This window comes from Manacus vitellinus, unplaced genomic scaffold (genome assembly GCF_001715985.3).
Source record: "Manacus vitellinus isolate BGI_N305 unplaced genomic scaffold, ASM171598v3 scaffold_18_pilon, whole genome shotgun sequence".
NCBI classification, from domain to species: Eukaryota; Metazoa; Chordata; class Aves; order Passeriformes; family Pipridae; genus Manacus; species Manacus vitellinus.
Genome location: NW_021939324.1, coordinates 7,529,051 through 7,544,181, shown reverse-complemented (window position 1 = coordinate 7,544,181; position 15,131 = coordinate 7,529,051). Strand labels below are relative to the sequence as shown.

The 15,131-nt window shown below is 36.3% G+C and overlaps 1 protein-coding gene across 1 annotated transcript in view; it reads left to right on the top strand.

Annotated features, from left to right (window-relative positions):
- SMARCA2 (SWI/SNF related, matrix associated, actin dependent regulator of chromatin, subfamily a, member 2) overlaps window positions 1-15,131 on the top strand; it is a 105,803-nt gene that overhangs the window by 9,641 nt on the left and 81,031 nt on the right. The window contains exons 3-5 of the mRNA XM_029959033.1: window positions 9,063-9,392; window positions 10,264-10,365; window positions 12,575-12,824. Coding sequence (XP_029814893.1) covers window positions 9,063-9,392; window positions 10,264-10,365; window positions 12,575-12,824 — 682 coding nt within the window. The remainder of the gene's footprint in view (window positions 1-9,062; window positions 9,393-10,263; window positions 10,366-12,574; window positions 12,825-15,131) is intronic.

Below are 15,131 nucleotides of genomic sequence, written 5' to 3'. Positions count from 1 at the left end.
GGCACTTGGAGCTGTTTTGATACCAGTTGGGCAAAGTCCCATTTGCTAACCTTGTATTTTCTCCCTGTTAGTTTACAGATCCAAGACAGAAAACCAGGTTCCTTACTAGGCTTTCAACCTACTGGATACTTTTTGCTTGATATCCCACAACATTAGGGTTGTGTAGGACACTTGTGTTTTTATAAGTTTTGTAGAAATACGCAAGGTGGTAAAAGAGAGTGAGTTTAACGATGCCCGCACTCATGGCAAAAGGACAGTATCAGTTCTTTGAGAATCCATGGAAAGGTGCCTGGTAACTCTTCAAATCCTGACAAAATCTTTAGTTGTGTATGGTACATTATTAGAAAACAAGATTTACTATAAGGTTCACTTCCTTAGAAATATGTGATTGTTGAGCTTGCAGTACGCAGTTATGTACAATTTTTAACAACATACGTGTCAAATAGAAATTACACCTTATTAGTTCAAGGTCCATTTTTTTCATGGCTTATTGTTTGTAGGCCTCAAGCTGAAGTAGATAAATATGCACCAATTAATATTTTTTGGGTGTTTTGGGGAAAGTAGATGAAGAAGTTTAAAACCTCAGGAAATGGATCACTCTAAACTTTGGCCATTAGTTTGGAAGCATAAGCGGAATGGCCATTTATCAGTTAAATATTGTTCTAGGTAAAATCAAAGAACATTGTCTTTTAATTTTATGTGACATTGTCTATAATTCAGGTAATTGAGAATAGTTTTATGGAAAAATCACAGAATCATAGAAACATAGTATGGTTTGGGTTGTAAGGGGATCTTTACAAGTCATTTAGTCCAACCCCCTTGCAGTGAGCAGGTACATCTTCGACTAGATCAGGTTGTTCAGAACCCCATTCAAACTGACCTTGAATGTTTCCAGGGATGTGGCATGTACCACTACTCTGGGCAACCTGTGCCAGTGTTGGACCACTCTCATTAAAAAAAAGAAGTCTTCCTTTTAGCTAGTCTGAATTTACTGTCTAAAACCATTCCTCCTGTCACTGTAGGTCCTTAAAAGTCTCTTTCCATCTTTCTTGTAAGCCACTTTAAGTTTTGAAAGGTCGCAATAAGGTCTGCTTGGAACCTTCTCTTCCGCAGGCTGAACAATGCCAACTCTCTCAGCCTGTCCTCATAGGAGAGGTACTCGAGACCTCTGATTATCTTCATGGCCTTCCTCTGGACCCACTCCAACAAATCCATCTCTTTCCTGTGCTGAGAATTCCAAAGCTGTATGTAGTACTCCAGATAGGGTCTTAGAAGAGCAGAGCAGAAAAAACCTGCTGGTCATGCTGCTTTTGATGAGCCCAGGATGTGGTTTGCTTTATGGGCTACAAGTGCACATTGCCACGTCATGTAAAGCTGCTTGTTCACCAGCACCCCCAAGCCTGTCTTGGCAGGGCTGCTCTCAGTCCCCACATCCAGCCTGTATTGGTACTTGGGATTGCCTTGACCCTTGTGTGGGACCTTGTACTTGGCCCTGTTGAACCCTATGAGGTTCATGCAGTCACAATTCTTGAGCTTGTCCAAATCCTTCTGAATTGCATAAAGTCAGCCTTTAGATTGATATTTACTATTATATATTATGTAAATATAATATTACTATATTATTTTATATGCTGATCAAACAAATTTACTAGATCATAAGCTAAATTGATTTATTAACATGTAGACAGGTGTGATACAGTACTTAGTGCAGTACAGTATTTGTACAGTTGTCAGGATAAAGGATCCTGGCCTGTGAATGGGCTTCTCTATTCCTTGTTAAAGCTAGTAGCAGTAAATGATAGACACAACCTTGACTGATTGATAGACGTTAGAGTTATATAAAGGTGCTTGGCTTGTCACTGTATATCACTAGGTATCACTAAGTAAAAGCAATATAATTTACACTAATATATTAAGCTAGTTAAATGACAGATTATAAACTTAACTCTAATTAGATGATAATCATCTGATTGTGGATTTTCTAGTTAGTCTTTCAGGAAGGTTCTGTTTTGGTTCAGTGATGTTACATATATTTGTGATCTGGAAAAAAGTTTAAAATCAGTGCTGATAGAATTTGCAGATAGCACAGGGGTTTAGCAGTAAATAATGAACAAGTTGGTTACAAAGGCTGATCAGAACCTGAGGAGAATGTGCTTATTTTTCTAGCATAGATTTTAGCGCAACCAACAACATTGTATGTCTAGGAGCAAGATATACTTAAAAGAGTATTGTCATGTACAGTTTTTCCAACCATGAGGTGGGATGTACTACCTGCATACAGAATCAGGAGGCTATTAATTGAGGAGTTGCATCATCTTTTCTAATGAATTAGCTGAGGGCTGTACTTTGGTATTGTATTCCATTCTCGTATCTGCAGTTCAGAAAGTTGTTGAGAATTGTTTAAAGTAACATCAGATATTTGAAGCATCTTTTGTGGGAGGAGAGACTGAGTGAGCTGAAACTGCATAGCCTGAAAAAAAGACGACTTGGAAATATCTGATGGGACAGAGTGACAAAGAGGAAACCAGAATCTTTGCAGTGAGTATCAGTGACCAAAGAAGAGAAAGTGGGTACAAACTGTACACACGAAATTCAATTGGGACATATGAAAACACTTTTTTACTGTAAATGTGACTGAATAATACAGTGGGTTGCCCAGAGAGTATGTGTAATTGCCGTGCTTGGAGATAGATAGTCAAAACCCAACAGGTAGCTGACCATTTGAGCAGGGGATTGGTCTGGGTGGCCTTGAGAAGTCCCTTCCAGTCCTAATGATTCTGTAAAATTGCACTTTACTTAGAAGACAAATAAAGAAATTACTTGAAACTTGGAAGGTGGGTTTGTTTTTAGGTTTGGTTTTGTGTTTTGGAGGGTATTTTTGTTTGTTTGATTGTTTTTTTTCCTGGAGAATGTTAAACTCTATTTTTTATTCTTCTTGAGAGAGAATTAAAAGAAGATTTGATCAGTCTGCACATTCCTGCATGGTAGAAAGGCTTGAAATAGATGGAACCTTTATCTTTAAGGGAGAAAAAAGTGTGTGTGGAAGGGGAGTTGGAGGGGATAGTGTAATTCGGTTCCTGCAAATTTAAATTAGGTGAATTCAGACTTTATTAAATATCTGTATCTTAATGAAGATAATTTAACCTTTTTGGAGAAAGATGACCCAAGTATTTGTGGTAGGTTTTGTGTCATATGAAAGTTATGTCAACACTGAATGTCTTTCTCTTCTGTTCCATAGAGCAAAGGGAGAAGTTTGTTTAGACGCTAAAAGTCTAGTCTGGTTTAGACAAGTTAGGTAGACTGTTGTAGCTGTAAAGGGTGCCTTTTCGACAGAAATCTGCCTGTTTACAGGCTCCAAGACTCTGAGAAGAACTAGTAAGTTAGAGTAGGAAACAGTGGAAAGAATACGAAGATAGATAGTCTTCATAAAATGCTCCAGTTCTTAGAGATTTGAGTGGAACAGTTGTGATAAATGTGTAGGCTGCAGTCCTTCTGTATGCAGTTTACAGTTGGAAATGATCACAAAATGAGATTTCATTTAAATGTCAAATGTTGCAATACTAGTCTTTTCAGTATTTTTTTAAAAGAAGAAAGTCTTGCAAAAGATTGTCTCTAAGTAAAAAGCAAGTTTTTTTATAAAATATATGCTCAAAATATGGGTGATGAATTAGAAATAAATTGGCAAACTGCACGTACAGTTGTAGGTATGATTTATGTAAATCAAGCATTCAGTTGTGAATGAACAGAAAGAGAAAATTTTGGAAGTAGTGATTCTTATGGTTTATGTTAAGAAATAATTACCCTTTTTTGAGGTGAGATGAGTGATGAGAAAATCAGAAACACTTCAAAACTAAATCTGCAAAAATGTTGTAATTTTACTTAAGTGCTTTTACGCTGTTTGGATGGCAGTTACTGTTCTGAGATGTTTGCCTTTTTTTAACAGTAATTACTAAGTTAAGGTATGCAACTTCACTTCAGGGATTTATATTTTCTTGGTGCTCAGTGAGATGCTAGTCATGCAGAAAGAAAGTGTTACTAGCTCAGAGAGATTGATACATTTTTATTGCATACTGCAATAGGATGATTTTCAGGAGTCTGATGTTCATTTATGGGGAAAATACTATGAATTGGTACCTTTCTCCTCAGCAGTTACTCCTTTCCACTCCTAATGCCAAAGTGGAGAAAGGGTAACATTCCTGACTGGTTTTGGTGGCAAATTTTCATTTCTTGAAGTTGCACACGATATCCCTGTTAAGTCTTAAAACCTTTCTTTTGATGCTAATAGGTTAAATGGAAGGAAAATCCATAGCTCCAGCTTCATATTTAGCTGTTTAAGTAGTCAACTTACTGCATTTAACTGAATCTGAATTGTGTTAGAAACTGCCTTCAGGCTCTGTGAATCAACTGTGCTGAAATTTGCAGTATTTATATGAAAAATATGAAATTTATGGTAAATTGTTAAGCTGTTAAACAGTTATTCAGAAGATTAAAATAATGGTTAGACTTGACTTTGTGAGAGGACTGAGAGAAGTTGCAAAGAGAAGCCAAATATTTATATAAAATAAAATATGTTTTAGATAATTCATAAAAATATATAAATGGACTGAAGTTAACAATTTCTGTATTTTTCCAGGGTTTGGAGCAAATTAAATGAAATTACTGTGATATAGCAGTGAAATACAGCCCAATTTGAGTTGTTTTGCTGTCTTTCCCTGCTGTTTGTACATGGAAACATAAGGGCTGCAGAAATTTAAGATTCTGGGACTTGATCTGTATTTATTTTTTATCATCTTTCAGTATGTATTAAACTTCTTAAAAAGTTTAACTTACAGAATTCACTAATATACTGCTACTTCACAGGCAGTGTTCATTGTCCTTACTTAAATTAGTTACACTTTCTCTTCTGAATTCTTTCTGCCTTTTAAAGATGAGAAAAGATCTGTCACCTTATTCATCTGCCTGCCAGTGTAAGACCTCTCAACAATTTATTTCTACAGTCCTAGTTTTAAGTGACTTGCACACATGTGACCTTTCTCTTTGTTCAGAGTTTCACAAGAACTGGTGTTAACCCTGGCCACACTATAGACAGGGAAATGCTGTATTTTGCTTACCTTAAGAAAGTTTGTAGCCTCAGTCCAATAAGGAGGTATTTTCCACTGTGTTCCAAGATGTTATGCTTTCCTGCTGTGTGTTGTGGAGATGTATTTGGTTCCTTTTTTGTTGTTTATACTAACTTCAGTTGATGGTTGAAGTGATTGTTAAATGAGTTACATGACTATATTTCTTCAATCCCATTTGTATCTTCCTAATCCACTAATTCTCTTACAGTCACATTCTTGAGTAAAAATGTACCCTTGCTGATGGTTTTAGCATAAAAATGTGACATATATGATCCTCAGACACTTTCATTGTTTAAGTCTTAATTTTTAGTGGTGAGTCAAGATCTGTGTTCAGCATTCTGTGTTGGACTGCTAAAACCTTGACTTCTTCTGTGTCATACTCATTACCAGGGTCTAGAATTCATTCAGATGTGTTCTTTTCAGTTTCATTATAGCATTAAAAGTGAAGAAAAAGGTCTCTCAGTTTTTAACTCTGGTTCTTTACCTTTAAAACAGATAAGAAAGATGTTACTTGTTTCTGTTAACTAAAGTGAGAAAGCAATTAGAGCAGAAACTTTGCATACAGTCTTCCCTCCAAAAATACTTGGGTTTGGTAATGTGTTAGAACTAGGATTTCTGCCAGTGTTAATATTGTAAAGAATATGCATTGTTTATGACATGCTGTGGTGGCGTGTTGAACAAGTTGATACAAAGGGATGAAAAGAGTGATTATGTTGCTGATTATGCATACAGTTAAGAAAACAGAGGGTTTTTTACTGCTGAAAACTTGAGACTGATTTCTGATGTAGCCTCTTCTATGACCCATTGAAGGATTGTGGAGAAGGCAGACCAGATTCTCCTCAGAGGTGCATAGCAAAAGCAGAAAAGTAATGGTCACAAATTATGTGAGTGAAATTCTGATGGGACTTAAGGGAAAGGAAATTCAGAGTGATTAAGAATCACTGTCATTGGAGGTTTTCAGAACTCAAAACAAGAGAAACCTGTTTCTGGAGAAACCTGGTACGGCTTTAAATGATAGGTTAGACTTTTGGGCCTTCATTTCCTGATGTTGGGTGACTTCTACTCTCTGTATTTTTCAGAATTATAGGTTATGTATTGTCCTTTGCAAGTGTATAGATTTCTTCTGTTGTGCAATGTTGTGCACATTGTCATTCAACGCTTTTGCCATCTGAAGGTTAAATTAAACAATGATTCATGCAGAATAGAAGAGAAAAATTTCTGTGGAAGATGTAGAAGAAGGGGTGCTTGGCAGTTCAGCAAGTAATAATTAATTAACTAGGTATTTAAAAACCTGCTGAATATTTACTTTGGAAATTCATGTATGCCACAGAAAAATGCATTTGAAAATCTTCATAGCAGATGAAAGCCTGTTTGCAGAGTTCAAAAACCTCTCTGTCTTTGCCTGTATATTAAGCATTCCAGTGGACTGTGTCTTACATTTTTTTTCATTTATGGTATATGGTGGTTAAATTCAATTTTAGTGGATCTTTATGTGTGCATGCTCAGCTGTATTAGAGTATGTGTAATAGGATAGGAAAAAACAAGTAGGATGAACAATTTATTAGGACAAGCGTATGGCTGTGTGTATTGTCACACTGTCTTATGAAAGTTCTCAGACTGTAAAGGAAAATTTCCATATAGGATAACAGAATTTACGTTCTGTAAATGCCACATTTTAACACCTTTACAAGAAGTTTGGAAGGTTCTGACATATTTTATGGGATTTTTTTTTTCATTCTTCCTCTTGTGAAGCATAGTTTCCTGTTGTTAGGAATCCTAATGCAGAGGACTTTGAGGGAGAGAGAAAGCGTAAGTAATAAATATATATCTAGAAAGCTCAAAAAATTTCTGAAAGCTCCTCTTTGCAAAACATAGTCTCAGACTTGTGCCTCAGACTGTCAGAACTGAAAACAAGTACTCAATATATTACACCACTCTTCTAAATTTTTATGGTCCAGACGGATTTCAAGATCCTGGGTCTGACATCTGTCAGTGGTTAAGGAATTTATAACTTGGGCAGTAAGACTTGAGGAGGGAAAGAAACCATTCTTTGAAATGCAGTTTAGAAAACAATGTAGTTTGAATTAGGTGTCATTTAAAGTTAATCCTGAGATTTAAAAATGTAATAATGGACAAACATTGCAATAAACCCCATTTTATACTATAAAACAGTAATGTAGTCGTATTTTTTGTTGTGGCATAGAGGTTGTTTTTTAAAGCAGTGTGCTCACCAAGAGGGATCTGTGGGTTTTCCCCTATTTTCTTTTAAAAAAATTAAGAGGTAAAAGTAAGTTAGTGGACGGAGATGAATAAATGGAATAAATTTACAATTATTTACCATATCTTTTATCATTACCAAGGGATGTATAAACAATTTTTATATTGAGCTAGTAAGTAGCTTCTATTAGAAAGTTATTATAACTTTCTTCCTTTTTTTTTGAACTCCTCCCCTCACTTTCTCCTTTTTCTCTTAAACTGTATAATTTTTCATACCCTCACCAGACTCTTCTTCCTTTCCTGTCATCATCTTCTTTAAATTGAACTCACTCTGTTTCTGTCTTGTCTGGTCTTTCCCCATCACAAAACTATTTTTTTCCTACTGTACTTCCATCTTGTTTTCCTTTTTTAGAAGAACTGAAATCCTTTCTTCTTTGTCTATGTTATATTTACAGCCTTTACTTGGTTACATTTTTATCCCCAGGCCTCAGCATCAATTAGCACGAATATCAGTTCTCTAGGACTCTCATTTCTCCACTTCTTTAAGTTCTAGTGACTTACAGCTCCTGTCATCCCAGAAAAGCTGAAACTACTTTGGGGTTTTGCCTATGTTGCCTTTACTGAAGGATCAGTAGGAACAGTGAAGCTAAAGAGAGGGCAGAATTGCTTTCTTCCGTGATCTGGACCACATATAGATGAAATTGATCTAGTTTCACTTGAAAGTCACAGGAAGAGTGAGGGAAGGTTTGTTGTAGATTTGGTGTCGCAGAATGTGGCATGAACTTAGGAGTTCTGTGATCTGTAGCTTCCTAACATGGAATATGTAAATAAGCCAGAAGATTTCTAGGGTTTTTTTTATTGTTTTTGTAGACTTTTTCAATTTTTAAGAACATTATTTGTGTTCCACAGTATCAGAGTGGAAGTGGGTAAATATCATTACCTCTTTTTCACTCTTGGTGGATGAAAAAAAACAAACTTGCTATCTGCTATGCATTGTGAAGCTCAAGCACATGCACAGTAAGTGTAATTAAAATTCAAGTGCTTTAATATTCCAGAACTCTACTCTTCTGGAACTTTATAGAGTAGCATAGTCTTCAGCAGCTTCTTCAGAGGGTGATTTTTGTGCTTGCAGTTGATGTCCCAATTGTTGAGCACCCGGATGGCAGAAGGTATCAAGTATTCTTTGTCTGGCTCAAACCTTTAATCACTATACATTAAAGAGCAATTGTATAGAAAGTAAATACAATTTCTTTCTGTTTCTGTATGGTGGTGAGTTTTGGCCAAGAGGGCCTGTAGAAGTGAGTGGGTATTCCTTAATGTGTGTCATTAAAATAAACTTAGAATATTAAGCTGTAAACTAGGCAGACATCACTGTATGTGTTCCACAAGGAAACATTTATCCAGAATTCTAGTAAACAGTACCATATCCTTATGCTTCTGTATTGTATTTCATGTTGTAGTTTGTCTTACTCCAAATGTAAGACAAAGGGTAATTGTTCTTTTTAGGAAATATTGGACTAAATAACTGTAGTTCTTTTCAAAGAATAGCTCCTGAGACTTGATATCCCAGGGAACTTCAGATTGCACCTTGTCATTGCAGAAAATACTACAGCTATCCTGACTTGAGACAGACATTTTTATACTCTGTGTACTGTTAAAGAAATTTGATGGAATTTAGATTGAACTAACAGAAAGATAAGTTTGTGATTCTTTTACTTGTTCTAGGTTATATGTCGCCACACCCATCTCCAATAGGAGCACCAGAGCATGTGTCCAGTCCAATGTCTGGAGGAGGTCCAACACCACCTCAGATGACTCCCAGTCAGCCAGGACCCATTATACCAGGAGACCCACAAGTTATTAATCAGGCTAACAGAGGGCCTTCCCCTTTCAGCCCTGCACAGCTGCATCAGTTGCGGGCTCAGATTCTGGCATATAAAATGTTGGCTAGAGGTCAACCTTTACCAGAAAACCTCCAGCTTGCTGTTCAGGGCAAGAGGACCCTGCCTGGCATTCAACAACAGCAGCCTCCCAGTGCCTTCAACAGACAGTCTGGTAAGTGAATGCCTGGTAAGAGTCATTGCTCAGGTAATTCTTGAAGGTCTGCCTGTGGCAGATTAAGAAATGGGTACTGTACAGGACTATAATATGGGACTGTACTCTGGCATCAAAGTGAACAGCATGGCCCTTGATTTTAAGCTTGAACAAGTGCATAAAACACATCTATTAGTAATAGGGTATTGTCAAAACTGAAATAGAAGTTATTTGACTGTACAGTAGGGTCTGTCCTAATTATGCTTGGCAGAATGTTAGTCATACTTTACTTATAGCAATTTCACTGTTTTTCTTAGAGTGAAAATTCAGTCTCCTGTCTTTATGCAGGAAAGTAGATAAATAATCTGGAGCGAGTTGCCTGATTATTTAGGTTGTTGAAAGTAAAACAAACTATCTATAATGTGCTGTCAAGTGAAAGACATAAGGAAAAGAAAGTGTCCTTATTTTTTTCTCCTAATGGTAATAGATGTTACACTGTGGTAAGCAAGCACATTGCTCCTAAGAAAACTGTTACATTAATCACCCTGCACCTGTTAGTTTCAGAACACTTCCGTTAATAAGTTTGCATTAGAAGTTGAGGGTTAAGATAATACTATTTTCTTTTAAATAATTGTTTTAATGATTTCACCATTCACTCAATTTTGGTGGATATGACTTTGCTACCAAATAAGTTGGGATTTTTTCATAAAACATGATTTTAATATGCTTCATTACATATATTTTTTCACAATAAAAGCTACTTAAATCCTTATTTAATGAAGAAAAGTACTAGTTGCCTGAATAGATTATCACGTTAGAAAGACGAATGACTTTTGAATACTTGAAAATGCTTTATGTCTTAACAAATTTTTTTTCCTCTGTCAAATTGCAGGTATTGGATTACATGCAATGAGTGGTGCTGCAGCTGGACCAGGGTCTGCTCCAGGGATGCCAGGACATACAACCGCCATTACCCCTAAGACTTGGCCTGAAGGTATAGTGGGGAAAAGGTGCAGGGGAAAGAAAAAACAAAAGGTAAAAAGGCACACAGAAAAATAGTGTAACCTTTACTGTGTCTAAGATTTTAATCAAGGAGAGTCTAACTTTTTATTCATCTGTGAATAACACACATGAAATTACTGCAATTTTTAGACAGACTGAAATGAAGCATCTTTTTGCAATCAGAATGAAATATGTAAACTGCCTGTGGGACAACAAGAAAACCTACTTGATAAGTAGTTTCTGAGCATGCTTAATTGCAGCAAGCTTGTCTTTCATGTCTAGTCATTGCTACTGTAAACAAAAGTTTTCAAATCATGATGGAATTAGGCTGCTTTCTTTTTTTTTGTTGTTGTTTGTTTGCTTGTTTTGGAATAAAGTAGCTTTGAATGATCAGTGTAGTCTTTGAGATCAAATGAATAGTGTAACCTTTTACCCCTGTGTGATAATCAGGTTTTGAACCAAATCATTCAGATCAGATTTGGGTTTACGGACTGATTTTGTTGCTTAAAAGTAGAGTGGAAGAAGTATTGCACTTAAAAGAATTAGAAATCCTAGTAATACATAGTGTTTGAAGTTGTGAAGGATATTTTAGAGACATTTGAAAAAAAGTATAGTAGTGCAGACTTGTGAATAATACAGGCTTCTCATATGGTACAGGCGTTATATACGTAATGTTTCTTGTGGGTAAATCTAGAGTCAGTGGTGACTCTGTGATAGTTAATGTCATAACAAAGTCTCTGTCATTAGTTGGTAACTTAGGGCAACATAAAAAGAAAATGAAATAGTTGTATGTAATCAGAAGTAGAATTGCTTTTCTTGGAGTACTCCAAATGAATACTTAAAATTTGAGTAGAATAATAAAAAGGGGGTAGGTGTTTCTGGAGAGGTCGTATGTATGAGTTTACGAGGCACAGGGCCTTCTAGCTCAAATGCTGCTGCTAAGAAATGCTGGCAGATATACAGAATTGCTAGATGGATAGTTGTAGCTAAATAATCCAATATGTCATCATAATATGTCTCTCCTGTTTAACTACAAGCCGCTTAGTGCTTGGCTTTTTTCATTACTGTTTTTTTTTAATAAGAAAAAATTTGTTTGTCCTTGCTATATCTTTTTGGAGGTTTTATTTGATGTATTTTTAAAGACTGTGCTTATGTCTTCAGATTTATTTATCACTCATTACACAGTCATTCAACTTGCATGATTCCTTGAAAACCGAGGTTGCACAGAGCCTTTTGGTGGGGTTGCTTTTTTTCTTATTTTTTATAAGCTCAAGTGCAGTGTTACTAAATACAGAATCTACAGCTTGTGCTCGAGTTCCTTTTCTGAAGTTTGATTCAGATGTGTGAATGACAAATGGTGATCTTGAAGAAATCTTTTCATGCAGATTTCAGGATGCTGGGTTTGAATTAAGGTTGATTACAAGATTGAGATGTACTTTGTAATTGTTTTCCCTAGCATTAAGTGACTATGACTCCTCAGAAAATTAAACGACATTTTTATTCTAGCAATGTCTGTTGGTAGTGAATTTGTGAACATCTGAATACATAGGTAATTTGTCATAGTGGCATACTGAAATCTATGACCCTTAGTGTCTATAAATGACAGGTACTATTTTCATGTTAACTGAGGTGTTACTTTTCAAGACAATTAGAATAATTGAATTTCTAGTACTTGAAATAAGTACAATTAATAGGAGATCATAATGAAACGCAAGCTATTTATATCTGGCAGTTACTTCCAAATACAGTTGTAGAAATTTCGGTATGGTTATCAAGTTCTGATAGAGCTCTAAAATCAGACCTACTTCTGCTTGTTGCCAGATTCCGGTTATAGATGCTTTCTTCTAAGTGGTGCAGGGATAGTGAACAAGAGGCAGAACAAGGTCTAGCATTTGCAGGAAGTAATTTCTATAGCTGTTTTATTTCTTATGGAATTTAAAATCCTCAGGAATGGCAAAAGAAACAGTATTCATTGTAAAGTTTCAGGTGTTTTGTTTTTCTTCGGGCCACTTCTTGCAGTGTATGGTATACTTGCATTTTAGTATGTCTATTTTAGAAACAGAATGTAGTCTATCTCAATGTGCTTTTTCTGGTGATATTGAATGTTTGCCTTACCTTCATGTTCTGTCTTCAGAAATCATCTGGATTTCGTTCCTGCTTTCCGTAGTTCATGTTGTGAATCAGTACTGTTACTGTTTCAGGCCAAGCCCCAGATATGAGTGTCTCCAATGCACAACAAAAGCTTCCAGCACCTGCCCCTAGTGGGAGGCCTTCTCCTGCCCCCACTGCCACCCAGCCTGCTGCCACCATGCCTGGGCCCTCTGTACCACAACCACCACCTGGACAACCTTCTCCCATTGTCCAGCTGCAGCAAAAACAGAATCGCATCAGCCCTATCCAGAAGCCACAAGGATTGGATCCTGTTGAAATACTCCAAGAACGTGAATATAGGTAAAAGCAAATAACAAGATTAAAATGCATATGCAGATTCTTGTTTTTCTCCTCCTCAACTGAAACTCCTTGCAATCAACTCCTGTAGTGCCAGTAGTGTAAACTGAGTTTCTAGAGAGAAGCTGTGTCACAGAGAAGTACACAAACCACAGACCAAACAATGATTTAATTTTTCCCCAAGTTACAGACTGGTAAAATGTGCTGGCAGTATCATTGCGAATCACTTAAGTTTAAAACAAGCTGAAGGGCTCTGTTGGGTTAGTGTATTACTTGGATGGTGCACACAATGAAAGCTGGGAAATCAAAATCCTTGTAGTCTGCAGAGACATCAATGTAGTGCAGAAAGTTTTCAGTATTATAAACAAAAGGGAAGTTAGAAGAGAACAGTGAAGGTTGAAAGGCTGATGAGTTAGTGGCTACAGCAAAGTCAAATTTTAGTAGGATGATGTGGTTGGCCGGCAACCAAAGAATACATATAATAGTAAGAAAGCATAGGCAAGATTAAAAAAGGTTACCAGGAAACATAATTTTTAAAAATTGCCTCCTGAGTGAACTAGATAGATGGTGGAGTATATTTGTTAGGAAGTATAAAGGATGACATTTCTTTTGGAGTTAAAAAGGAACTTCCTCCCTCTTCTAATCAACAAGCTTCTTAAGCAACTGACCTTGAGAATCTACTGGGCAGAAGGATTTTGACCTGCACATAAAATATGATCATTAGTCAGAGGGAAGTAATTGCACTTAGGGTATTTACTTGTTTTGAACTGATGATGCATCTTCCAGTTACTTTAACAGTGAGTTTCTAGGGAAAGGTAGCCAAGGAGGATGGTGATCTCACAGAAGACTGGTTTAATGACTTTTTCTTTATTGAAGTAAAACACCACAAAGTATTTTGGAATGTCCAGAATTGAGGCCTTGATTCCAGAAAAACATTTTGCATCAGATAATGCTTAAGTAATTTATCAGCATGTTTTTGTTGTTATTCTGTCAGTCTTACCCTTATACCCTAGGACTGAATTGCCGTAACTGTCTCAGTCTGAGCAATCCCTGCTTTCTAGCATCTTTTTCAGAAAGCTTGTAGAACACACCATTATACGGTCTACACTTACTCTGACTGAAAAATTGTAGCACTAAATTCAACAAAGGATCATTTTACCAGTATGATATAACCTCAAATTATTACTCCTCCTGTCTTTCCAGCCCTGCTCTGTTGCACTATTTGTGCCAATCTATTATGCATAAATGTGGGAAAGTGAGGAATGACAGAAAATAGTGGTGATGCTTTTACTAATTTAGAGAACTAGTTGCAGATACAGCATATCTATCAGATTCTAAATACAATAATCTTGGCAGAGTAAGTGAGATGAAAATTTAAGAGGGATTCTGCAGCAGAAGGGTTTTATATTTTTATTTTTTTATGCTAGCATGTAGATAAAGGTCTACGTTTTTTTGATGTTGAACAACAGTGGTATTTGGTTTTGCTTTGAATATCAGAATATGTAGAATTCCTTGAAGTCTTTACATTAGTTAAAACTGTAACATCAGACAAAAGCTATGAAAGAAACAGTTTAACAGCTTTGAATGGTGTTTTATTTAGGTTTAATATAGGCAAGTTTAATTCAGAAACATGATGCATTCACAATTTTTTAATGAAAAAGGAGTAGGAAAAAGCCAATATAAACCTTTGTATTCTGAAACCAGTGAGGTTATTGAAAGCTTTATGAAACAAGTGGCTATTGAGATCTCATAGTAAAATGTTTTGATAAAGGGGCATTATACTTGGAAGTACTTTTTTCTAACTACTTTGAAATACTTAGAAAACTGTTTGAATTACACATTTTCATGAAAAGACAGAATTATCATGTAGGTATTTTAGAAATGCATATTTCAAATGTATAGATAGACCCAAAGGGTAAAATTTTGGTCTACTGCCTTATTATGACAGAGTGTGAACTTCTAATTGGATGAACTTGGGAATTCTTGAAAGTTGCAGATTAGATGTACTCAGTGCGTGTACTGGTTTTGGCAGGGATAGAGTTACATTTCTTCACAGTGGCTTGTATGAGGCTGTATTTTGGATTCGTGCTGAAAATTATGTTGATGAGACATAATTTCTAGTTACTATTCTAGTTACTGCTGAGCAGTGCTTACACAGTTTTGAGTTTGTGACACCTCCCCATCAGCAAGGAGGCTGGGAGTGCAGAAAAAGTTGGAAAGGGACACAGTTGGGCCAGCTGACCCCAACTGATGACAGGTGATATGGTTTGAAGCTGGCTCCCTGCCAAGTCTCCAAACCTCACCACCAGA